Source organism: Lutra lutra, chromosome 6, assembly GCF_902655055.1.
Source record: "Lutra lutra chromosome 6, mLutLut1.2, whole genome shotgun sequence".
Classification (NCBI taxonomy): Eukaryota; Metazoa; Chordata; class Mammalia; order Carnivora; family Mustelidae; genus Lutra; species Lutra lutra.
Window position 1 is genome coordinate 129609425 of NC_062283.1, and position 25523 is coordinate 129634947.

General features: G+C 38.4%; 1 protein-coding gene across 2 annotated transcripts in view; it reads right to left on the reverse strand.

Moving 5' to 3' along the window:
- Positions 1-3476: 3476 nt before the first annotated feature.
- SEC63 (SEC63 homolog, protein translocation regulator) overlaps positions 3477-25523 on the reverse strand; it is a 75067-nt gene continuing 53020 nt past the window's right edge. For both annotated transcript variants that reach the window (XM_047733370.1, XM_047733369.1), the window contains exons 17-21: positions 23495-23653; positions 19258-19359; positions 15718-15816; positions 5582-5686; positions 3477-4555 (exon numbers count right to left, since the gene is read on the reverse strand). In XM_047733370.1, coding sequence (XP_047589326.1) covers positions 4412-4555; positions 5582-5686; positions 15718-15816; positions 19258-19359; positions 23495-23653 — 609 coding nt within the window. In that variant the 3' untranslated portion in view covers positions 3477-4411. The remainder of the gene's footprint in view (positions 4556-5581; positions 5687-15717; positions 15817-19257; positions 19360-23494; positions 23654-25523) is intronic.

Here is a 25523-nt window from a genome sequence, read left to right on the forward strand (position 1 = left end):
TACCGGAACCAGGTTGGAAACTACAGGGAAATAGTCTGAAGCTGCTCTTTAGGGAAACTGCTCCCATTTCTATTATCTATTGTTACCATTTTCCAGATTTTAAAGTGTAAACCTCAGGTGTTCAGAAAGATAAAGGAACACAGCTCCCTTTGCACATGCAGCCTGACAGGTTAATGCTGAAACACCTGGTGCAGAAGAGAGTGGACAGTCCTTCCCATACTCACCTTTAATTTGTGGCAGCCAGATCACAGGGACCTCTAACAGCTGTCGCCTCTGCTGGACGTCCCAGCAAGCAGTCCCTAGCACTTCAACCTCTACCTGCCCCACTTCCACTCCATGAACATCTGCTTAGAACTCCTCCCTCATTTCTTAACCCCATCATGAAACCTACTCAGTTCCATCTTAGTGTCACTTTGCTCCCAGGGACTACAGTTGGGCTAGACAGAGTGAATGCCAGCTCCCAGCAGAGTAACATCACATTGTGAATTCAAGTAGTGAGTGCCAAAGGTGCAAACCTTCATTTTAGCTTAAGTGCCACCCTATTTATACCTAAAAGCAATGTATCCAAATGTTTCGACCATGCACTGAAATCGGAAAAAAAATTATAATGCACCAATAAATGTATTTATTTACGAATTATAGAAGTGTACAATTGTACATTATGTACATTATAAAACACACAAAAATAGAAATTTAAAAGGATGAGAGTAAATACAAATAACCATTTTCCCATTTTCCCCCACGCACTGATTATCTGCGTACCCCAGGGATAGAACACACTCCCACCTGAAACCAGTCCTAAAGCACGCCAATGATCGCTGTATTTGGATTTTTAGCTCCGTTTACAGAAAAATGTACAAGATCACAGCTCTTTAAAGTTTTGCAAAATAGCCCCAGTATCTAGTTTAAATGTGTGAACATGTTTGATGCTAACTTAAGACCTATTTGGACTAATCACAACACAGCTAGTGAAATATTACTTTATGGTTCACTGATAGCAGTTCCATTTTAAGGCAAACTAAATAGGGGATTTCATGGAGTTGAGTAGGAATAGTTGGAGAGAAAAATGCTTTAAAGAAATACTTAAACATAAAGGAGGAGGGTTGCTTATTAAAAAAAAATAAAGAGCCAATAGCTAGCTTCTAAAATAAAAAAAAAAAAAAATCCTCACCTACAGTGGAAAAGACTTAAAAGAAAAAAAAAGAAAAAAGCATTCCAAACAATGGCGTTTAGCTAATGCAGATGGATTAGAATGGCTTGCCACACTTCTGCCTGTCCTAATACCAGTGAGTCCTTAAGAACATGGATTCTCTTATGTTTATAGCCCCAGTATCCAATCACAGACCCAGGCACATAGAAACTCAGTGAATATTTGACGAATGTTGAACAACTGGTCAAAAAATATGTAGAGTGCTGAATCACATTTTGAAATAATTGTTGCTAAAGAACACTCCAGCATCTGGTTTTGATTTGTTGAAACAAATAACTAGATAAACGTCATGGTCAGTGATGCACTCAGAGAGCTTCATTACATTCCTCAACATCGTTCCGCCCCCCTCCCCGTCCCCATCAGTCCTCCGGCAACCCCCTATCCCGGATGCTTGCACTGAGGTCTGAGCTTCCTGCCAGGCAGTGGAGGGCCGTGGGCAGTCTCCTCCTCTACCCCTCAGTGCAAGCTGGGAGAACTAGAAGAGTATTGTCTTCTACAGAGAACCTTGCTCGAAGTGTTTAGTTTTTAAAAATATTCATGAAAACCTAACAACTTTTAGATAGGACACGAACATCTGACTTTTGATACTGAGATACACACATAACCAACAACTGCTAGAACTTCCACCGTGGCCTCCTCAGGGAAGAGTTATCTTTTAATAGGTTCTTCTCCAATTTAAAGAGATTAGAATATTATACAATTTAAGTAACTTGATTTCATTAATAACCAGTTTCACTTTGGGTACACACTGAATGTTTTCGCCTACGTATTCATTTATTCTGTTGACAAAAATGTCGGTTTCTTGATGAAAACAAAACTAAAGCTACACTGAATTTCCATTAGATTAAAGCAAACCAGGGTTGGTTATCAAGTCTTGGTCAAAAGAAGGGATATGGAGTTCAGAGATGTGCTGGAGGCGCGCGAGCCGTAACTGAAGGCTCAGTGCTTTCACTATCGCAGTGTGGAAAGAGTTTTTTTAACCTAAAGTACTAATTAGAGGATAACGTACTTACGTGGTTGGGAAGTACGTCTGTACCACCCAAAGGGAAAGGAAAACAGACTGGTGGGATCCTCTAAGGTCAAGGTGATGCTGGTCTTTTCTAAGTACTGTGCTGAGTGACTAGGTTGTGAAATCACCCTCTGGAGTCTTGAACACAGAACGCCAGCTGCTTGGAAGAATAAAACCTCAGACAGAATAGCCACTAGAATGGAAACACTTTTCTTGAGTATTATCTTTCAGGAAAACCAGAACATGGGCATTACACATGGTTCGCTCCCAATTCCCAGCACCCCCTTTTGCTTGTTGCTACAGGCTGGCCTCCCGTCTCTCGCGCTTCAGTGACCAGCCCATCTCGCCTGACGCTGCAGCCCCCCAGAAATACCGGCCTCAACAAGTGAACCCACCCCCTACCTGTAAAATGAAACAAACACTCAGGGGCACTACGGCCCCAAAAGGAAGGGTCTCGCTAACACCTTTAAAAACAAAACAAAACAGGGGCGCCTGGGTGGCTCAGTGGGTTAAGCCGCTGCCTTCGGCTCAGGTCATGATCCCAGGTCCTGGGTTCGAGCCCCACATCGGGCTTTCTGCTCAGCAGGGAGCCTGCTTCCTCCTCTCTCTCTGCCTGCCTCTCTGCTTACTTGTGATTTCTCTCTGTCAAATAAATAAATAAAATCTTTAAAAAAAAAAAAAAAAAAAAAAAAAAAAAAAAAAAAAACAAAACAAAACAAAAAAACTAGTGATGGAATTTCCAGTGAAGAAACTGCTTTGAGAATGCAGTAGAAATTGTATCCTAAAACCATTCATGTTTTTGGTAGTTTTCAAATTTTATTTCCAACTACTGCAGTAACAAAATACCAGTGATAATTCTGCATGGAATGTGGCAACCTTTTAAATCAATAAGGTCACAAATTAGTATTCCAACAGCACTTTGGCCTACGGAGATTTTGATAGGGGAGGATTATTACAATCAGTCCTGTAATATTACAGACATATGCTTCTTCAGTATCTAGTGATAAAAATATTCATCTTACCTCAATGTTTCATCATGTATACATTTCTACTCTTTATAAGCACTTATCCTTCTGGGCTGCAATGGGTAAGGGGGAAATTCCTTCCACACGTGGGTTTCTCTATACCATACAGAAATAGCGATCACTTCTGCAGTAATGTACATTATTAAATTTTTTGTTGAAAATGAAAGAGTGATTTATCCTATTATATCCTTTCCCTGGAAGTAAAAAGACACACACCATTACAAACGTAAAATGAGTCAAACTTCTATTTTATTGACAGGAGTCCAAAATGAATACAAAAAGATGCCTCCTTTGCATGTTATGTTTTTTTTTTTTCCTTAAAAGTCTTCTGAGTCAGGTAGATTAAAAGCTAAGAATGTATTTCAGCTTTTATAGTGAACCTCTTAAAAAAGGTTTAATAAATGAGTCACCAACATCAGAGAACATATGGTCCCACAATCGTTTTTAGACCTATAGCTTATAAAAAGAATTAGATCCTGCACTGATCTGCTAAAATAGAGGCTTAAAAATGTTTTAAGCCATTAAAAGCCATGTTTATAATCTGATAACTTTGGGCAATTAAGAAAAGGAAAATCCCCAATGTAGCCCTCTATATTATGTGGAATGTGACAGAATGCCAACTTATGACCAAGACAGGGTAAAAATAAAAAGTTTAAAGCTATGAATGGAGCTGTTATAAATAGTCTTGTATCACTGTAAAATGTCAATAAATGAATGACAGAGCTGATTTATCAAAAGATTAAAACTTGAGCAGATGTTACTTAAAATATTTGTGTGGTGTTTATCACACTTTAATGTTTGCTGAAAACTAAAGCTAAACAAAGAAAAACTGCTCACTTATAGACTGGTTTTCATGTACCTTTACTTTTACTGGGACCATAAATTGATCAGATAATACACAGCCCACACTCTGGACAGTTATAACAAAGGGTTTATTATCGTTTGCCGATGAAATAAATGCACCATCCCATACCTGAAAGGCTTTAACAAGCCTGAAGCGTTTTTCAGACTGTACCAAGGCTTCCCCACGGCCTAGTTATATTATGCACCCATTTCTAGTAAAGAACTAACACCTCCCTCAACATCAGTTCTGCACTGTTTCTGGTTTTTTATACACTTCTGAAACAGCAAAGAGTTGCAAATACTGTGGTCCATTCAGAGCACGGCTTAGTCATCATCTTCCTCCTCCTCTTCCTCCTCCTCAAAGCTATCTTCAAAGCCCTCGCTGTCCTCCTGGTCTTCATCCCCCTCTATTGCTGTATCCCACTGCGGGTGATTTTCTGGTACAGGTTTAGCCTCATGAACTTCCAACTACAAAGAAGAATTAAATGCAGACATCAGAAATTTGGGGAAATATCTGATAAAGGTTTTCTTTGACCACAGCAATTATAAAGAAATAGACCATAAATGGTTGTTAACTCCAAATTTAACATATTTATTTAAAATAGATATTCGTCCCAGAAATAAAAAGGTAATCTACTAACATATGAATATAGTCAAATTTCTAATACGGTTTGACATTTTAATTCTATAGAAGCTATACTATTAATTCTGTACAATGAAAGATTAATTGTGATTCTTGAGCAAGAACACTGAGTTATGTCTTAGTGTGTCTGGTGTCTTAAGTCTGCTGAGAGAAGAAAAACTCAAGTATGACTTTCAAAAAGGTATTTTGCAGCCTCCATACTCATAAAGTAAAATTCTATAAGCAATGGAAAGAAATACGGTACCCTTGTGGGAAAACACAAGCCTGCCTCTTCCCAGCTCCCTTTACTCTGGGACTCCAGTGTACCATACAGTAATACTCCAACACAGTGTTTACACAACAGAAGGCCTTTTATGGTTTCAAGTGAAACTGGTAAACACTGACAGGAACATGCTTCAGATAATACTTAAACAAAGTATAAGATGATTATAAACAAACTAATCTCAGAAATTAATAAACACTCCAACAGAATCTGTGGGAAAAGATGTGTACTTTTCTAAAAAACAAACATACAAAAAAAACCAAAAACAAAAACCCAAAACCCAGTTGATGGAAGCCCTGTAAAGTCACAGCATACTAGAGGATATTAGGAGTATCAATTAAGTAATCTATATTTAATATTCTAAATCAGTCTAATAATTTATACTCAAGGTTCTAAAGCATTATGCTCCTTTAACTCAACAAGTTTAGTTTATTTAAAGAGTAGACCACTGAGTGTATCATATACAAAGTATGAGAGGACATCTTTTTCCCTCTATTATTCTACATTTCAGATCCAGAAATGCTTTCTTAGTATATTAAGCATGCATTCAAACAGGCAACCATTTTTATTGAAGAGTCACTATTCTTACCTTCAAGGGTTTAATCTGATCCAAACCCATATAGGAGTCTGATCTCAGAAACACTGTATACTGATAATTTCCAGGCTTGCCTGGTGCAGGAAACTTCAGTTCTACCTAGAAGAAAAAAAAAATAGCACTTAAAATCCATATTTTGAGAAATGGAAGAAAGAACATCATCTAGGTCTTTTATTATATTCTTTAATAATAAACTAGTAAATGTGTTTCCCTGAGTTCTATGAGCCATTCTAGCAAATTATCAGACTCAAAGAGGGGGTCACGGAAACCCCAATTCGTAGCCAGCTGGTCAGAAGTACAGACAACTTGAGACTTGCAACTGGCATTCTGAAGCACGTGGTGAGGGGTTGGGGGGTGGAGTCTTAAGGAACTGAGCCCTTACCCTGTGGGGTCTGATGCTAACTCCAGATATATAGTGCCAGCATTGAGCTAAGATGCAGGATACTCAGCTAGTATGAGAGACAACTGCTTGGTGTGGGGAAAAACCCACACACCTGGTGTCAAAAGCGTTGTGTGACAGTAGTGTGAGTAAATGAGAAACACACAGTAATGAGTTTTTCCTTTACAAATGCCCAGTGCTGGAAATAACCACATGATTTCACTCATATGTGGAATCTAAAAACAAAACAAATGAATAAACAAACAAGAACCAGAATCTGATATATAAATACAGAGAAGAAACTGATGGTTGAGAGAGGGAATGTTGGGGGGATGAGGGGATGAGCAAAATGGGTGAAGGGGAATGGGAAATACAGGCTTCCTGTTATGGAATTAATAAGTCATGTAACCAAAAGGTACAGAATAGAAAACAGAGTCAATAATATTGTAATAGCACTGTATGGTGACAGACAGTAGCTATAGCTATACTCATTGTGAACATAGTATAATAGAGAAGCTGAATCACTGTTATATACCTGAAATTAATGTAACATTGTATGTCAACTATACTCAAATGAAAGAAATTTTTAAAAATGTGCCTAGTGCCTTAAAATGCCAAGAAGATACTTATTTCCTTTTAAATCATAAGCTTCATACACAAAGAGTTACAACTCTTAAAAATTTCAATTCCAGGGAAAGAAGATGGTAAGGAAGTAGGAGAACCCTAGGCTCACAACATCCCATGAACACAACTAGATACCATCTAATCATTCTAAATACCGCGGCAATCAAAGAGCTAAGGGCTGTGAGAGAGAGAAGAGGCCATGTCGAAGATTAGGTAGGAAGTATAGAGACACGGTTTGGAATAGAAATGGATCATGGCCACTGTAGTAGGGAGGGAGCGGCAGTTGGAGAGAAGGGCATGAGACTACCTAGCACACAGGGGAGTGCATGGTGAAAAGGAATTCCCATAGCAATGGGCTTAGAGAGCAAGAGAGCAAATTTCGTGAATTCTTGAATTTCGTGAATTCAGCAGGGCTTAAAGCCTGGAGCTTTATTTATTCCTTTTATAAAGATTTTTATTTATTTATTTGATAGAGAGAGAGAGAGTACAAGCAGGGGGAGCAACAGGGAGAGGGGAAGCAGGCTCCTGCTGAGCAGAAAGCAGGACGTGGGGTTCAATCCCAGGACTCTGGGATCATGACCTGAGCTGAAGGCAGACAATTAACCGACTGAGCCATCCAGGCGCCCCAAGCCTGGAGTTTTAAAGGTCAGCATGCTTGGCTCTGGGAGAGCTCAGAGGGCACTGGGGCTGCTCTCAGAGAAAAGGCAGGGCAAACAGTCCATGGACATACAGCATGGAAACAGCGACCTGAAAAGCGCATGGGGCACACAGTGGGGAGGTATTCACTCATTTCAGAGGGCACCACAGAGACCCCCCCTCTGGGGCCATTACCCCTACCCTCACCCCTCAGCACAAGAGAGGGCCACCTGCAGGAAACAGCGATGGGCCGATACTCACTACCTAACTTGCTTACACCAAGCCCCCCAACACCTGTACTCCAGGGAACCACCCCTCCCAGTCACACTTGCCTCAGTCCCAGCACAGTGGGCCCCAAGTTTGGCAGGGCCTCAGTTCCTACGGTGATGGCAACAGGACTTTCACAAGCAGACCAGAACACACCTAGTTAAAACTTGCCACATTCAGGCCAGGGACCAAACATTGCCCACCAAGAGGCAAAGGGACCCTCTGCAGACAACTGGCCTGAAAAATAAAGCAGCCAGAACACAAAAGCAAAGCCCACACAGCACACATTGGAGACACCAGGCCCTAGGGAACAAGGGACACTACGCTATAGAGCACTACAGGACTTCCTCTAAGTAAAGCCATTACTCTCAAGAACAGGAGACATAGCTGACTTTCCTACACAGAGAAACAAGCACAGAGACACAGACAAAATGAGAAGACAGAGGAATCTCTCCTAAAAGAAAGAAAAGGACGAGGCCATGGCAGAAGATCTAAGCAAAAGAGATGTAGGAACATGCCTGGTAGAGAACCTAAAGCAATGATCATAAGGATACTCACTGGGCTTGAGTGAAGGGTGGAAGACTTCAGAGAGACCATTAACACAGAGATAAGGAATAACATAGCAGAGATAAGGAGCTCAATAAAAAAATTAGACACACTTGATGGAATGAATGGCAGGGTGGAAGCAGCAAAGGAACAAATTAATGACCCAGAAGACTAAAGAAAACAATAAACAGATCAATGAAACGAAGAGTTGGTCCTTAAAAAACAAACAAACAATAAAACTGATAAATCTCTACCCAGTTATCAAGAAAGAGAAAAGACCCAAATACATAAAATTGCAAATGAAGAAGGAGAAATTAACAACCACCACCACAGAAATACAATTATAAGAGATTATTATGAAAAACTATGTACCAACAAACTGGACAACCTAGAAAAAATGGATGAATTCCTAGAGCCATATAGCCCACCAAAACTAAAACAGGAAGAAATAGGAAAAGTTGAACAGAATGACAACCAGCAAAGAAATTGAATCAGTAATCAAAAAACAAGTCCAGGACCAGATTTCTACTAAACATAAAGAAGAGTTATTACCTATTCTCAAACAATTCCAAAAACAGAAAAGGATGGGAAACTTCCAAATTCATTCTAGGACAGCATTACCCTCATACCAAAACCAAATGAAAATAACACAAAAAAAGAGAACTACAGGCCAATACTTCTAATGAAAACAAGCAAAAATCCTCAATAAAATACTAGCAAAATGAATCCAACAATACACTAAAAAATCATTCACCCATGAAGAAGTGGGATTTTTTCCTTGGGTTGCAAGGTTGGTTCAATATTCTCAAGCCAATGTGATACAGCACATTAATAAGATAAAGGATAAAAGCTATATGATCATTCCAATAGACACAGAAATAGCATCTGACAAAGTAAAACATCCATTCATGATAAAAACCCTCAACAAGGGGCACCAGAGTGGCTCAGTCAGTTAAATGTTTGACTCCTGATCTCAGTTCAGGGTCATGAGTTCAAGCCCTGCATTGGGCTCTGTGCTGGGTGGGGAGCCTACTTAAAAACAAAACAACACAAAACCAAAAAAACCCTCAATAAAGTAGGTGTAGAGGGAACATACCTCAACATAATAAAGGCCAGCCATATATGCAAAACCCCAAATCTAGCACCATCCTCAATGGAGTAAAACTGAGAGCCTTGCTCCTAACATGAAGAAGACAAGGATGTCTACTCTCATCACTTTTATTCAACATAGTACCGGAAGTCCTAGCTACAGCAATCAGACAACAGAAAGAAATAAAAGGCATCCAAATTGGTAAGAAAGAAAGAAATCTTTCAGTATATGCCAATGACATCATACTATACATAGAAAACCCAAAAGACTCCATCAAAAAACTGCTAGAACTGATAAAGTTGCAGACTGCAAAATCAATGTACAGAAATCTGCTGCATTTCTATACACCAAAAATGAAGCAGCAGAAAGAGAAATTAAGGAATCAATCCCATTTACAACTGTATCAAAAGCAGTAAAATACCCAGTAATAAATCTAACCAAGGATGTTTATTCCTATATTCTGAAAACTATAAAACACTGACGAAAGAAACTGAAGACACAAAGAAATGGAAAGACATTCTAGGCTCCTGGATTGGAAGAACAAATATTGTTACAATGTCTATACTAAAGCAATCTACACATTCAATGCAATCCCTACCAAAATACCAACAGCATTTTTCCAGAACCAGAACAAATAATCCTAAAATTTATATGGAACCACAAAGACCCTGAATAGCCAAAGTAATATTGAAAAAGAAAAGCAAAGCTGGAGGCATCACAATTCCAGAGTCCAAGTTATATTACAAAGCTGAAGTGATCAAAACAGTATGGTACTGGCACAAAAACAGACACAAAGATCAATGGAACAGAACAGAAAATCTCTAAATTAAACCCACAATTATATGGTCAATTCATCTTGAACAAAGCAGGAAAGAGTATCTGGTGGGAAAAAGTCTCTTCAACAAATGGTTTTGGACAGCAATGTGCCCAAAGAACCTGGACCACTTTCTTACCCTACATATAAAAATAAATTCAAATGGATTAAAGACCTAAATGTGACACTTGAAACCACAAGAATCCTGGAAGAGAAGACAGGCAGTATCTTCTTTGACATTGGCCATAGCAACTCTTTTCTAGATAGGTCTCCTGAGGCAAGGAAAACAAAAGCAAAAATAAACTACTGGGACATCATCACAATAAAAAAGCTTCTGTATAGCAAACAATCAACAAAAACCTACGGAATGGGAGAAAATATTTGCAAATGGTTTATCTGATAAAGGGCTAGTAACCAGTGGGGCACCTGGATGGTTCAGCTGATTAAGTGTCCAACTCTTGATTTGGGCTCAGGTCATGATCTCAGGATCATGGGACTGAGCTCTGTGTCAGGCTCCTCACTCAGTCAGCAGTCTGCTTCTCTCCCTGCTCCTCCTCCTGCTCTCTCTCCCTCTTCTCTCAAATAAGTAAATCTTAAAAAAAGGGGGGGGGAGGACTAATATCCAAATATATAAAGAACTTATAAAACTCAATATACAAAAAACAAGTATTCCAATTAAAATGGACAAAAGAGAAGGTTCCATGTGCACTTGAGAGGAATGAGTATTCTGTTGTTTTAGGGTGGAATGTTCTGTATATATCTATGAGGTCCATCTGGTCCAATGTGTCATTCAATGCTCTTGTTTCTTTATTGATTTTCTGCTTGGATGATCTATTACTGAGAGAAGCGTGTTAAGATCTCCTACTATTAATGTATTCATATCAATATGACTCTTTATCTTGATTAATAGTTTTCTTATGTAATTGGCTGCTCCCATATTGGGGGCATAGATATTTACAATTGTTAGATCTTCTTGGTGGATGGTCCCTTTAAGAATTATGTAGTGTCCTTCTGTATCTCTGACTACAGTCTTTAGTTTAAAATCTAATTTATCTGATATGAGAATCGCTACCCTGGCCTTCTTTTGAGGCCCACTGGCATTTAAGATGCTTCTCCATCCCTTCACTTTCAGTCTGGGTGTATCTTTAGGTTCGAAATGGGTCTCTTGTAGACAACATATGGATGAGTCCTGTCGTTTTATCCAATCTGCAATCCTGTGTCGTTTTATGGGCGCATTTAGGCCATTCACATTCAGAGTGATTATTGATAGATACGTTTTTATTGACATCGTGTTACCTTTGAAGTCTTTCTTTCTGTATATTGTCTCCATATTTCTGTTCAATGATATTCTTAGGATTTTTCCTCTTTTATAGAACCCCCCTTAATATTTCCTGCAGTGTCAGCTTGGTGGTCACATACTCTTTTAAGCCTTGCCGATCTTGGAAACTCTTTATCTCTCCATCCATTTTGAATGTCAGTCTTGCTGGATAAAGTATTCTTGGCTGCATGTTCTTCTCATTTAGTGCCCTGAATATATCTTGCCAGCTCTTTCTGGCTTGCCAGGTTTCTGTGGACAGGTCTGACGTTATTCTGATGGGCTTTCCTTTATATGTAAGGAGCTTCTTTGTCCTCGCTGCCTTCAAGAGAGCCTGTCTACAATTATGATTCCTCATTTTTACTATCAGGTGTCTCGAGGACTTTCAAGATTCTATAATCTCGGAGGGAGACCGTTCTGCCTCTAGTACATGAATGCTGGTTCCATTTGCGAGATTGGGAAAATTTTCATGGAGGATTTGTTCCACTATATCTTCTAGACTTCTTTCTTTCTCCTCCCCTTCAGGGATTCCAATAATTATGACGTTGGAACATTTCATGGCATCATTTATTTCCCTAATTCTGTTTTCGTGGCTTCTAAGCTGTTTGTTCCAGGCTTCCTCCTGATCCTTTCTGTTTGTCCTCCAGATCACTAATTCTATCTTCTGTCTCAGTTACCCTAGCTTTTAGAGAATTTAGATTAGATTGGAACTCATTGAAAACACTGTGAACATCATCCCTGGTGGCTTTCAGTTCTGCAGTAATCAATTCCATTTTGTCATCCATGGCTTTCTCCAACCTAGCTATTGCCTGGGTAATTGTTAGCCTGAATTCCCTTCCTGACATATTGTCTATGTCGACAGCCATTAGCTCTGTTGCAAAAGGCCCAGCCTCTGAATTTTTCTTCTGTTGGGCATTCCTCCTCCTAGTCATTTTGGTGAGAGATGGCTCAGCGGATATAGCTGGATGTATCGACTGTGGTGCAGTCATGAACATTGCTTCAAAAAAGCCATACAGATGGCCAACAGACCTATGAACAGATGCTCAACATGAATTATCAGGGACACACTGGTCAAAACTACAATGAGATATCACCTCACACCTGTGAGAATGACTAAAATCAAAAACATATGAAACAATTGGTATTGCCAAGGATATGAAGAAAACAGAACCCTCTTGCATTGTTGGTGGGCTACAAACGGGTGCAGCCACTGTGAAAAACACCACTGAGGTTCTTCAAAAAGTTAAAAACAGAAGCACCCTACAATCTAGCAATCATATTACTGGGTATTTACCCCAAAAGTACAAAAACACTAATTCAGGGGCACCTGGGTGGCTAGTCAGCTGAGCATCTGACTTGGTTTCGGCTCAGGTCATGGTCTCAGGGTCATGGAACAAGCCCCATGTTGGGCTCTGTGCTCAGCAGAGAGTCTGCCTGGGATTCTCTCTCCCTCTCCCTATGCCCCTCCCCTTGCTCTTGCTCTCTCTCTCTCTCTCTAAAATAAATAAATCTTAAAAAAAAAAACCACTAACTCAAGGAGATACATGCACCCCTGTATTTACAGCAGCATTTACAACAGCCAAATTATGGAAGCAGACCAAATATCTATCAACTGATGAATGGATAAAGATGGGGTATACACATACATACAATGCACTATTACTCAGCCACAAAAAAAGAATGAAATCTTGCCATTTGCAATGACATGGATAGAGCTAGAGCGTATAATGCTAAGTGAAATAAGTCAGTCAGAGAGAGAGAACACCATAAGACTTCACTCATATGTGAAATTTAAGGAGCAAAATAAATGAGCAAAGGGAGTAAAAAAGAGAGAAAGACAAACCAGGAAACAGACTCTCCACTACAGAGAACCAATGGTTATCAGAGAAGAGGTGGGCAGGGAATGGGTGAAAAGGTGATGGGGATTAAGAAGTGCACTTGTGACGAGCACCAGGTGATTAAAATAAAAACTTAAGGAAAAAATTTCGTTTCCACTCATACAAAGGAAGAATAAGTTATTAAGATGGCATTTGGATGTTCTGGTGATCTGTCTCCAATCTCCAAAATCCAAATTTTGTAGGCAAGGTTATATATTAAAAAAACCAACTAGGAAAAATGAACTAAAAAATTCATGGGAATATTATTTTTTAACATTAATCTCACAATTTTTTTTTTTTTTTTAAAGATTCCATCCATCTATTTGACAGAGAGAGACCACAAGTAGACGGAGAGGCAGGCAGAGAGAGAGAGAGAGAGAGGGAAGCAGGCTCCCTGCTGAGCAGAGAGCCCGATGCGGGACTCGATCCCAGGACCCCGAGATCATGACCTGAGCCGAAGGCAGCGGCTTAACTCACTGAGCCACCCAGGCGCCCTAATCTCACAATTTGACTTTCTAAATATACCACAAAACCCAGAAATTGTAAAAGAAAAAATTACTAAATCACACTACCAAAAACACCCAAATAAATAATGTTTGTACTTTTGCTTGGTAAAAACAACTGCAATAGTAAAACAAACCAGGGAGAAGTATTTGCAACAAATATCACAAAGGGATGTAACATTTAAAACAATTCCCCAAACCAATTAAAAGACCAATAATTCAACAAAAATGAACAATGGTCAAAAACAGACATAAAAATAAGTACAACTCAAATACACTGGAAGACGTTCAGTTTCACTCCTGAGATACAAAATTTATACTTACACTGAGTATAAGTAGCATAGTAAATAGTGATTAAGGCAAGAATCATCAATGTATATTAAATTGAGCAAATAAAAGACTAGTAGAGAATATTAACATAGTGCCCAAGTATTACCTGAAAGATTAGAGGAAAAAAATACCTTTTATAGTAGAGAAAAGCCTTAATTAAATGTCTAACCATTGTATCACCAGTGTGGGGCAAAATGATATAATGTGCCCCATAAGAAGGTTATATCGCTTATGTAGTATTTTTGCCAAAAATATTTAAGATGAATATAATCATGAGTAACCAATGAGACAAATTAAACTGATGGATATTCTACAAAATATTTTGCCTGGATTCTTCAAAAATTTTGATGGCATGAAAAATTTAAAAAAACAAAACACCAAGAGTTCTAGAATAAAGAAGATTGACAACCAAATGCAATGCATGATCCTTGAACGGATCCTGAATTTTGAAAACAAAACAAAAACTATAACAGACATTAGTGAAATAATTAAGGAAATCTGAATATGGACTGCACATTAGATAAATACCATATCAATGTTAAATTTCCTGAATATAGTAATTTTATTGGGCTTATGTAGGAGATGGCCTTTGTTTTTAGGAGATACATGGTTAAGTATTTAGGGTTACAATGTCATGATGTCTACAGGCACACATGCAGAGGAAGATATTAAACTATCTTAAATATAAGGCAAAATGTTAACTGATGAGTAGAGGTGAAGGATATGGGAGTTCATAATAGTATGCTTGCAACATTTCTATAGGTTTGAAACTTTTTAAAATAAAAGATCAGAGAGAAAAAGGTAAGGTGTATGCTATTTTGTATGCAATACTGGAGAAAATACATATGTGTATTTCCTTGTAATTTATACACAGTATTACATGAGGAATACACAAAAATTCTGTTTACATCATTGGCCTCCAGGAAGGAAAATGGGTGACTGAGAGGGATGTTTCAATGGATGCACTTTTGTGTATCTTATGAAATATTAACTAGGTGAATTTATTATCTGCTCAAAAATAGGTAAAACTTAAATTTAAAAAATAGTAATAAAACTGCTCCATCCAAGAAATATCCTTTAAGTTAACACTAACTCTAAGTGTCAAATAAACAACAACAAACTACTTCATACATTTACTACTTGGTTATAAAAGGGGAAAAATACTTTTGGATTAAAAATCAGTATCACAGAACTATCTTGAAATTCTAAAAAACCTTGCTCTTTCTAGAGAAGTAGCATGAAACAATGAAGAAAAACAAGATAAACAAATAAAACATGCTCATGATACAGTAGTGATGACATTACCAATGAATAACACCACATAATCAAAAATTCCACTCTCAAAATCTAATTACCAGTTCTTAAATTTGTTTTTAAGACCAAAGATATTTATCTTAGCACTAATCCAATGAGGATAAAAATCATAAATTTTTGTAAAATACAACTAAGTTCTGGACAGGAGAACAAAAGGCCTATGTTCTCAGACACTAACAGTGAAAACTCCCAAAAATAAGTTGAAAACAAGTTTTGAACACTAATCAAGTTGCCTACCTCTAACAACACTGTATAAATTTCTAATCGGCTACTCCCAAAAGACACTAGAGAACAGTTATAAAATGTGCCTTAACAAATAAAATACAATAAGCCATATATGATAAGCTGACTTCTAAGAAAGACTTTATGAAGAAGCATGATGGTGAGATGCCAGGTGTTTGTAAAAACTGAAAAATAATGGTGTTGGATAATTACCTCTTCTGTATCTTTTAGTGTACACACATGATATGGCATAGATATTAATGTCTGTTCCTTCCTATCTGCAATATAAAGCCACCACCATTCTTGTTTTTCCTGCAAAGAAAAAAAAAGTTTATATTATCAGAAAGAACTAGAGAAATAACTGTTCTGCCTCGTCTCCTCTTAGACGTATTGTTCTGGTTTTATCACTGCAGTATTTCCAGCATAGATACAGTGCCTGGTACAAAGTAGATATTTAATATTTACTGAATGAATAAATCATTCTTAACCATTTGTAGATCTGCTGTCCAAAAGAATTCTGCATGTAATTTGGGGGTTTCAAATGGCCTCTTAAAAAGCCCTAATGATGGCCCTCTGTATTAAAAACCCCTGTATTAGCCTTAAATGACAAAAGACAGCCTAAAAAATAAAACATTATAAACCACACTACAATATCATCTAGCAAATAATCTTGGTAATCTTACCTAGTAAGAAGCAAGAGCCAGAAAGTAGGAGTGGAAGGGACTTGGGCAACCAAATCAGAAATCATTAAAATATATCACTCATAATAGAGCATCTCAGATTTAAAAGTCTATCTATACTCTTCACTGCACATGATTTTATTAAGTGCAGCATTTTTAGTAGAACCTCATAAAAGATTAGGAATAGAAAAAGAGGTCAGTAAAGAAATTGCCACAGAAGTCCACACAGTCTGGAAGCACCAAGCTTCAATGTGCTCAGTGAGTACTGCTATGCGGGACACGTCGGTAACTGCTTAGTCATCTCTTGGTATCCGCTGCTTAAGAACTGGTCAGGGAAGACAGCTTTCTAAAATGGCTTAAAGAAAATGTTTTGGAGCTAAAGAATAAACAAACTCTATTCTATTGTAAATACTCAACCAAAACAACACTAGACAGTTCTAAATTTTCAACTATCCAAAAGTTAAAAAAAAAAACTTTTTACTGAAAACAGTATCATAGGGAAAATGTCTTTTTAAGCCAAAATCACTCGCACTTTCTATTTTATTTTATCCACAAGACATTAAAATTTGATATCCTTCTAAGAATGCTACACTAAGGTCAACTAAAAACTCCTGTAAACTTTAAAGCACTACAACATTAATAAGCAGAATAAGTAAGTCAGAAGTACATGTTTAATCTAACTTCTGCTTAACCCGAGGGGGACTACCACAATAGATATATGTGTATATATGTGTGTTTGTCTCCATGTGTTGCACACACAAAGTGGGTAAAAACATAATGGACTCAAAGCAGGCCAGAGTCTGAGTCACAAGTACTCAACTCGGCCACAGTAACACGAACACAATGAGTGTGACTGTGCTCCAATAAAACGTCATTCATAAAACAGGCAGGGAGGCTGACTTGTCTGCAGGCTGTTGTTTAGCCAATGCCTGTTTCAAAGCCACACATACCTGGACTATTTCACTTCGCTAAATGTCACTTTTCTTCTCTGTTAAATGATGAGTGCCTAACTCGGGACGTGTTGTGAGGATGAGCTGAGATAATACCAGCAATGTTAGAATGTCTAGAACACTGATCATGACAAATAATAATCATGGGGGCGCCTGGGCAGCTCAGTCCTTAAGCATCTGCCTTTGGCTCAGGTCATGATCCCACGGTCCTGGGATTGAGCACCGCATCATCCTGTCGTGGGCTCCCTGCTCAGCCGGGAGCCTGGTTCTCTGCCCCTCCCGCGGCTTGTGTGCACAAGCCCACTCTGTCAATTAAATAAAAAAATCTTCTAAAAAAAATGATAATCATGATTAGTAATGAAATGAGGTAGACACCTGAATCATTTTAGTTCTGACATTTCATTGTCTGAAATCTCATTACCAGAACGTATATGTAATATAAGAAGCACTCAAGAATGTGCAATTCTTCTTTACCTCTTCACTAAGAGAATGTCTTTCCCTCTGATCTCCCAGGTTACTTGATTAAAATGAGATTCATTCAAGAATAGTTATTAAGAAGCTAGTGAATATCACTCCATGGCATTGTACTTATGCACAGACTCTCTGATGCACATAGTAAAAGTGGAAAATACGTTGTCACATGAGTTATTTGCATCTTCGATGTAACAGTTTTTCTGCTGGGTGAGATTCCTCCCCATTGAATGAGTTTCAGTAACATGTAAGTCAATTATAATCATAAAACTTAAAGCAGTTTAAGTGGGTAGTGAGGCTGTTAGGGCAGTCTGGTAGGTACATGGAAGGTAGACAGGTAGATGTTAGGAAAATCCTAAATAAATATTATCTGATAAATGGTACTTTGAGATGTGTACAGTGCAGTTGTAGCTTAAATTAGAAAAAGGCATTTTCAAGGCTAAATGTTCTAAGGCAGTGAATGAACGTTTTGCTTATTAACTAAGCACAGTCTAAAATGAACGGTCTGTTATAAGGGTACAAATTATGCAGCTTATAACATCCCATGGCACTTTTAAAGCCAATCAATGAGTGGAATTCACTTGCTTGACTTCGGGAGCCTTGGGGTTGGCAGGCTACTACTGCAATGGGCAAAATGCCTTCAACAGATGGGCTAAAGCTCAGGACACGCCAGAAGATCAGCAAGCGCGTTAATGTGGAATCCTGGGCTGACTTCTTTCCAAGTCAAAACAACAGTCTGTGCAGAGCCATTCATTTATTATTAGGAAAGCCAAATTACTTGGGAATTTTGCCTTCGGCACCCCCCAGCAACTCTGGATTGACATTCTAAAGCAGAAAGCAGATTTATACATGAAATCACCTGCCAAACATGAGTGCTGAGCAGAAGGTTCTATGGCAAAGCTGTGAAGCAGTCTGTGGAACAGCTTCCCTGAACTAAGAGACAACCAGTTCTTGACCTCTGGCCATAGACAGAACCGTGGCAAAAGCAAAACCTCATGCAATTCCCAAATTCATTGGAAAGACAAAAAACTCAACATCCACAGTTGAGCAGGACAAAAGCACAAACGAAATAAGGACAAGAGAACAAAGATCACTGATCAATCTGTCCTAAGCTTGGGGCTCAGCCACTCTCAACTCTTACAAACTTAGCTGGTCTCACAGCCATTGGCTATTCCCACGGACTGGGGCAATTACAAGGGCCAGAGCAACTGTAATGGCTCCAGGTGGCCAGTATAGGACCATCAGAGAAAACCCATGAGAAAAATATTTAAGAACTTTTTTCTTCCCACCCAAAACTTGACAGGCGTGAGGGATTCACAAAACCCATGTAGTCCTACGATGAGGACAAAATACACACTTGTCGGAAAGACTGCCTAAACTGCTAAAGAGAAATCATCAGCACAACCTTTAGTCATCCAGGCACAGAAGAGAAGCCCAGGAAACCGCAGAAGTACTTACAGAGTTAACAATCCCATTAAACGACACATTCACTAAATCTGATTCGCACTGAAAGGTATCCTTCAAAATGTGGCCTATAAAGAATGGATCATCTTTAGCACATTTGAGCCAGTATACACCATAGAGGGATAACAAGCAACTGAAAAATACCTGAAGAGAAAGTAAATGAAGTAAGGAAAACATGAATAACTCACCTCAGGAAAGTAAAGACTATAAACAGGATGTGTTATCTTTGATTTGGTCTCCAGGAGAGCTCTCTCCTTTCGCTGTATACTTTGTTGTAATTCTTGCCACTCCTAGTAAAGTAAAAATCAAACACTTGAAATCAAGCATGTTTTCAATTATTCTCACTGAAGAGTTTCCATCCTTCTTCCAGCTATTATTTCTGACAATGCTAACTACCACCGAGTTCAGTCCCACAGACCTGATCATTTCCCTGCTCAAAACTGTTACAACATATCATTTCATAAATCAAATCTAAGCCCTTTAGCATGAACTACACAGTCATGATCTGACCTGGGCCAATCTCTTCAGTCTCCTGTCACTGCCTGTCTCTTTGCACTTTCTATTCTTTTTTTATTATCATCATTATTATTATTTATTTTGCACTTTCTATTCTTGTCACTTCAAACTACCTTGACTTCTCACCAAGCTGTTTCACTCCTCCTAAACCATGTTTGGATTTTTGTTTTCTTTTCTCTAACCTGGCAAATTCCTACTATTATTTCTTCGGGAGCTGCTAAAACCTAAACCAGGAGCTCCTGAATACCAGAAATTTCCCTCAACTGAGTTGATCATTCCCTCCTTTGTGTTATCACTGTACCTTGCACAAACTGTGCATAATCTCTTTTGTACCCTAATGTTTACTTACATGTCTGCCTTCCGCACTAGCCTACTATCATTCAAGGGCAGAAACTGTTTTACATTTGGCTTGCATTCCTCTCTCATCAAACAAAGTGCTTGCCGTGTGACAGATAATGAATAACTGTTTGGATAATTATTTGACAACTGAATGAATGTATTTTTGGTATCTAAAGAAACTAGTTTGTCACCTCTCCTAATCCTAATACTATACTCAGAAAGGAGTATGTCAACTCTTTCTCAAAGCACGCCTGGAGAAATAATTCCCTTAATAGGCTTTAATTTCTTGGCAATCAATTTAATTCCCAAAGTACAAAAACAGTCAAGGGCCAGCAACTGCTAAAAAGTCATCCTTGTTTTCCCCCACCACTCCCAATGGCAAACTCCCCACCACATTACAGCATACCTTCCTTAATTGTACTTTGCACATCTGCGTGCTTTGCAGATATTGTGGTTTTCACAAGGTGAAGGTTTGTGGCAACCCTGTGTTGAGCAAGTCTATTGCTGCCATTTCTCCAACCGCACCCATTTGCTCACTTTGAGTCTCTGTGTTACATTTTGGTAATTCTTGCAATATTTTAAGCCTTTTTATTATATTTGCTATGATAATCGTGATCACTGATCTTTGATGTACTACAGTAACTGTCTGGGACAACACGAACCATGTTTACATAAGATGGCAAACTTAGTCAATAAATGTGTGTGTTCTGACTGCAACAACAATGGGTTGTTCCCCATCTCTCCCCCTTCTCCTTGGGCCTCCCTGAGACACAATATTGAAATTAGGCCCATTAAGAACCCTACAATAGCCTCTGAGTGTTCAACTGAAAGGAAGAGCTGAGAGTCTCTCACTTTAAATCAAAAGCTAGAAATGATTAAGCTTCGTGAAGTGAAGAAGGCAAGTTGAAAGTCGAGATAAACTGAAAGCTAGGCCTCTTGTGCCAAACAGTTAGCCAAGCTGTGAATGCACAGGAAAAATTCTGGAAGGGAATTAAAAGTGCCACTCCAGGGAAGACACGAGAGATAAGAAAGCGAAACAACCTTAGTGCACGTATGGAGAAAGTTTTAGGGGTCTGGACAGAAGATCAAACTAGCCACAATATTTCTTTAAGCCAAATCTTAATCCAAAGCAAGGACCTGTCCCTTCAACTCTATCAAGACTAAGAGAGGTGAGGAAGCTGGAAAAGGAAAAATTTGCAGCTAGCAAAGGTTGGTTCATGAGGCTTAAGGAAAGAAAGCGTCTCCGTAACAGGAAAGGACAAGGCGAGGCAGCAAGCACGGGTGTAGAAGCTGCAGCAAGTTCTGCACAGGATCCTGCTCGGAGAATCCAAGGTGGCTACACTACAGGACAGACTTTCAATACTGAAGAACAGCCTTATACGGGAAGAAGATCCCATCTAGGACTTTCAGAGCTAGAGAGAAGTCAATGCCTGGCTTCAAAAGACAGGCTGACTCTCCTGTTAGGAGCTAATGCAGCTGGTGATGTTCAGTGAAGGCCACTACTCACCAACCTTTCTGAAAATCCTAGGGCCCTTAAGAAATATGCAGAATCTCCTCTGCAAGTGCTCTCTAAATGGAACAACCAAGCCTGAAGGACAGCACATTTGTCTACAACATGGTTTACTATTTTAAGCCCACTGTTGAGACCAACTACTAAAAATTGCAAAGTATTATTGCTCATTGACAATGCACCTGGTCATCCAAGAGCTCTGATGGAGACACAGTAAGATTGATGATGTGTTCACGCCTGCAGACACAACATCCATTCTGCAGTGAATGGACCAAAGAATAACTACCACTTTCAGGTCTTACTAGTTTAGAAATACTTTTTTTTAAGGTGATAGCTGCCACACACAGTGAGTGACTCCTCTGGTGGATCTGGGCAAAGTATAATGAAAATCTTCTCATTCGGCCTTTTACATGCCATCAAGAACATTTATGATTCATTGGAAGAGGTCAAAATATCAGTATTCACAGGAGTTTGGAAGAAGCTGATTCCAACCCTCACGGATGACCTGGGGGGCGGTTTAAGACTCCAGTGGGAGAAGTAACTGCAGATGTGGTAGAAACAGCAAGAGGTCTGCAATTAGAGGTGGTGCCTGCAGGTGGGCCTGCACTGCTGCCATCTCATGAGAAAAGGTTACTCTCATGAGGAGCTGCTTCTGGTGGCTGAGCACAGACAGCGGCTTCCTGAGATGGAATCTACTCCTGGTGCAGACGCTGTCAAGACTGCTGCAATGCCAACAAAAGATTCAGAATATGACAGAAACTTAGCTGATAAAGCAGCATCGGGATTTGAGAGGTCTGACTCCAATTCTGGAAGTTCTACTGTGGATAAAATGCTATCCAACAGCATCTCATGCTACAGAGAAATCATTTGTGAAAGGAACAGTCAATGCAGCAAACTTTATTGTCATCTTATTTAAAAAACTGCCTTCAGAAAGCACCACTGAAGAGTTAGCAGCCATCAACACTTAGGCAAGAGTTTCCACCAGCAAAAAGTTTACAACTCGCTGAAAGCTCAGATGATGGTTAGCATTTTTTAACAATAAAGAATGTTTTAATTAAAGCATGTATGTTGTTAAGGCATGTATGTTAGACTACACTACAAAATAGTATAAACATAACTTTTATATCCAATAGGAAACCAAAAAATTCATTTGATTTTCTTTACTGCAATGTTGGTGTCATTGTGGTGGTCTGGAACTAAGCCTGTAGTATCTCCAAGGCATGCCTGCAATTCCTTATACTTTTATCCTTTGCCCTTTACTTTTTTATCCTCTTTTTCACCTCTACCTGTGCCTCACAGGCTAGTCAGGGAATCCCCTTTTCTCTCCTAATCCACAAGGGTAACTTTTAGCCCAGTCAGAAAAAACAGAACAACACAAACAAAGGAATGGTTGATCAGTTTACAGATAATTTGCAGTAAGTCTCTAAGGACCCATTATTTGTCCACCAAACCCTCTTTTCTACAGCCCATCCAAAAATCAGGTGCAACTTAATGCCACACCATGAGATTTTTTTTTTTTTTCTATTCTCTCTACCCTCACAATCTTAGTAAGTCCCTTAGAGACTCCTCCTTTTCTTAATGTCTTATATACCGCTTGAAATAAGGTGGCATTCTGTAAATGTTAGTCTTCTCCTTAACCAACCTCTTGACATTAGAGTCCACAATAATGTTTCTTTACTTTTAAACACTACCTGGAACTTTTGAAAGACTCTTCTAAGTAATTGCTTAGACCATAACCCACCTTTCCTAATTGATTTGCAGACTCAGCTCCAATGGTGAAAATTACTGTAAGACACAAAACTGACTTCACCTCAGATCTGCATCCTATACTAACAGCAATTTAAGATTTAAGAAAATTAAGAGAGCCAATCCTTATTAGAAACTACTCTTCTTTATAATTCTGGCCACCATCCCACAAACATATTCTTGCAAAATAAGAGAAGATTATAAAATATACTGGTATTGTTTAAGACAAACATACAAACAAGTACACAAATGAAAAACCACAAAAAACCTATCAGAGGTATATCATTCTAATTATTTAAACCTATAAGTCTTACTGCTTCATCATCTTTGTTCTGTTTTTCATCTTGCTCTCTATCAGAGTCTCTGTCACTACCATCATCTTTTTCACTTTGGGATTCTCTATTGGTTTCTTCTTCTTCAGAATCACTGCCTTTGTCAGAAACTTCTTCTTCGTCTTCCTTTACTGCAGCTTCCTGAAAGAAAAAAGCAACCACAGAAGTTCTGAATATCTCAGCGAATTCTGAGTCCCTGAAGCTAACTTAATGTCATTATAATTAGCTCAAGATTATAATTCCACTATTCATACAGAATTTTAAAGAATTATAAACACACGTATTTATAAATATGTGGTAATCAGACTAAAGACTTTAACATTTGGCTTATTTGTCTATTGTTAGTTATTTTATTTATTTTCCATGTTTGTAAATAAAAAATAAAATAAAAATATTTTAAAATAAAATAAAAATTTGTAAAATAAAAAATATTTGTATTTGTTTGTAAAATAAAAAATATTTTATCTTTAAAGCATAAAGTATACTACCCACCACAATGGCAACATGGCTCATCTTTCTTTTTTTTTTTTTTTTTTAAAGATTTTATTTATTTATTTGACAGAGAGAGATCACAAGTAGATGGAGAGGCAGGCAGAGAGAGAGAGGGAAGCAGGATCTCTGCCGAGCAGAGAACCCGATGCGGGACTCGATCCCAGGACGCTGAGATCATGACCTGAGCCGAAGGCAGCGGCTTAACCCACTGAGCCACCCAGGCGCCCCAACATGGTTCATCTTTCAAAACATCAAATATATAATACATATTTTTTTAATTAAAGATTTATTTATTCATTTGAGAGAGTGAGCACGCGCATGTGGCACGAGCAAGGGGGAGGGGAAAAGGTAAAGAGAATCTCAAGCAGACTCCCTGTTGAGTGTGGAGCCTGAGGATACAGAGCTCCATCTCATGACCCTGAGATCACGATCTGAGCAGAAACAAGAGTCAGATACTCAACCAACTGAGCCACCCAGGCACCCCACTTATACAATGTATTTTATTTGAAATGAGGAAATGGAAAGCTCATAGAAAAGTACTGCTTTGAGAATTTAATATTATCTTCTATAGCTGATACAGCATAATGTAGTAAGGAAAGCCAATATCCCAGACAAAATATTTACTAATCCATTTCAAGAAGAAAAAAGAGAGCAAATTAAATACAAAAAAACTCAAAATAAATAAAACAGACCTGAAATCAATTTAAGAGAAGGCAGATATGCAAAGGGAAATCTAAACAAAACCAAAAGTTGGTTCTTTGAAAAGATTAATAAAACTGAGAGAAGACTTATTAGGCAAGACTGATCAAAGGAAAAAGAGAATATAATAATAGGAATAAAAGAGACATTACTATAGATCCAAAAGAAATTACAAAGAGAGGACATTATCAATTACTCTGTCAATAAACTTGATAACTTAGAAGAAATGGACAAATTCCTTGGGAAGTGTAATTTACTAAAATTGATATAAGGAAAAAAGTAGAATTTGTTAAAGAAATGGACTCTAGGGGTGCCTGGGTGGCTCGGTCGTTAAGTGTCTGCCTTTAGCTCAGGTCATGATCCCAGGGTCCTAGGATCAAGCCCCATACTGGGTTCCCTGCTTGGCAGGAAGCCTGCTTCTCCCTCTCCCTCTGCTACTCCTGCTTGTGTTCCCTCTCTCCCTGTGTCTCTCTCTGTCAAGAAGATGAATAAAATCTTAAAAAAAAAAAAAAAAGAAGAAGAAGAAAAAAAAGAAAAAGAAGTGTACTCTAAAACTAAAATCCCTTTTTAAAAACTCTAAGCCCAGATGGCTTCTCTAGATAGTTCTTCCAAATATGAGACAAACCCAATCTTATACAGACTCTTCCAGGAAAAAGAGAAAGAAAGAATACTTCCTAACTTGTTTAATGAGGTAAGTATAAACCTGATACAAAACCTGGCAAGGGTATTTACAAGAAAGGAAAACAATATTCTCTCATAAAAATAGATGTAGGAAAAAAATAAAATAGATGTAGGAATCCTAAACAAATATAATGAAATC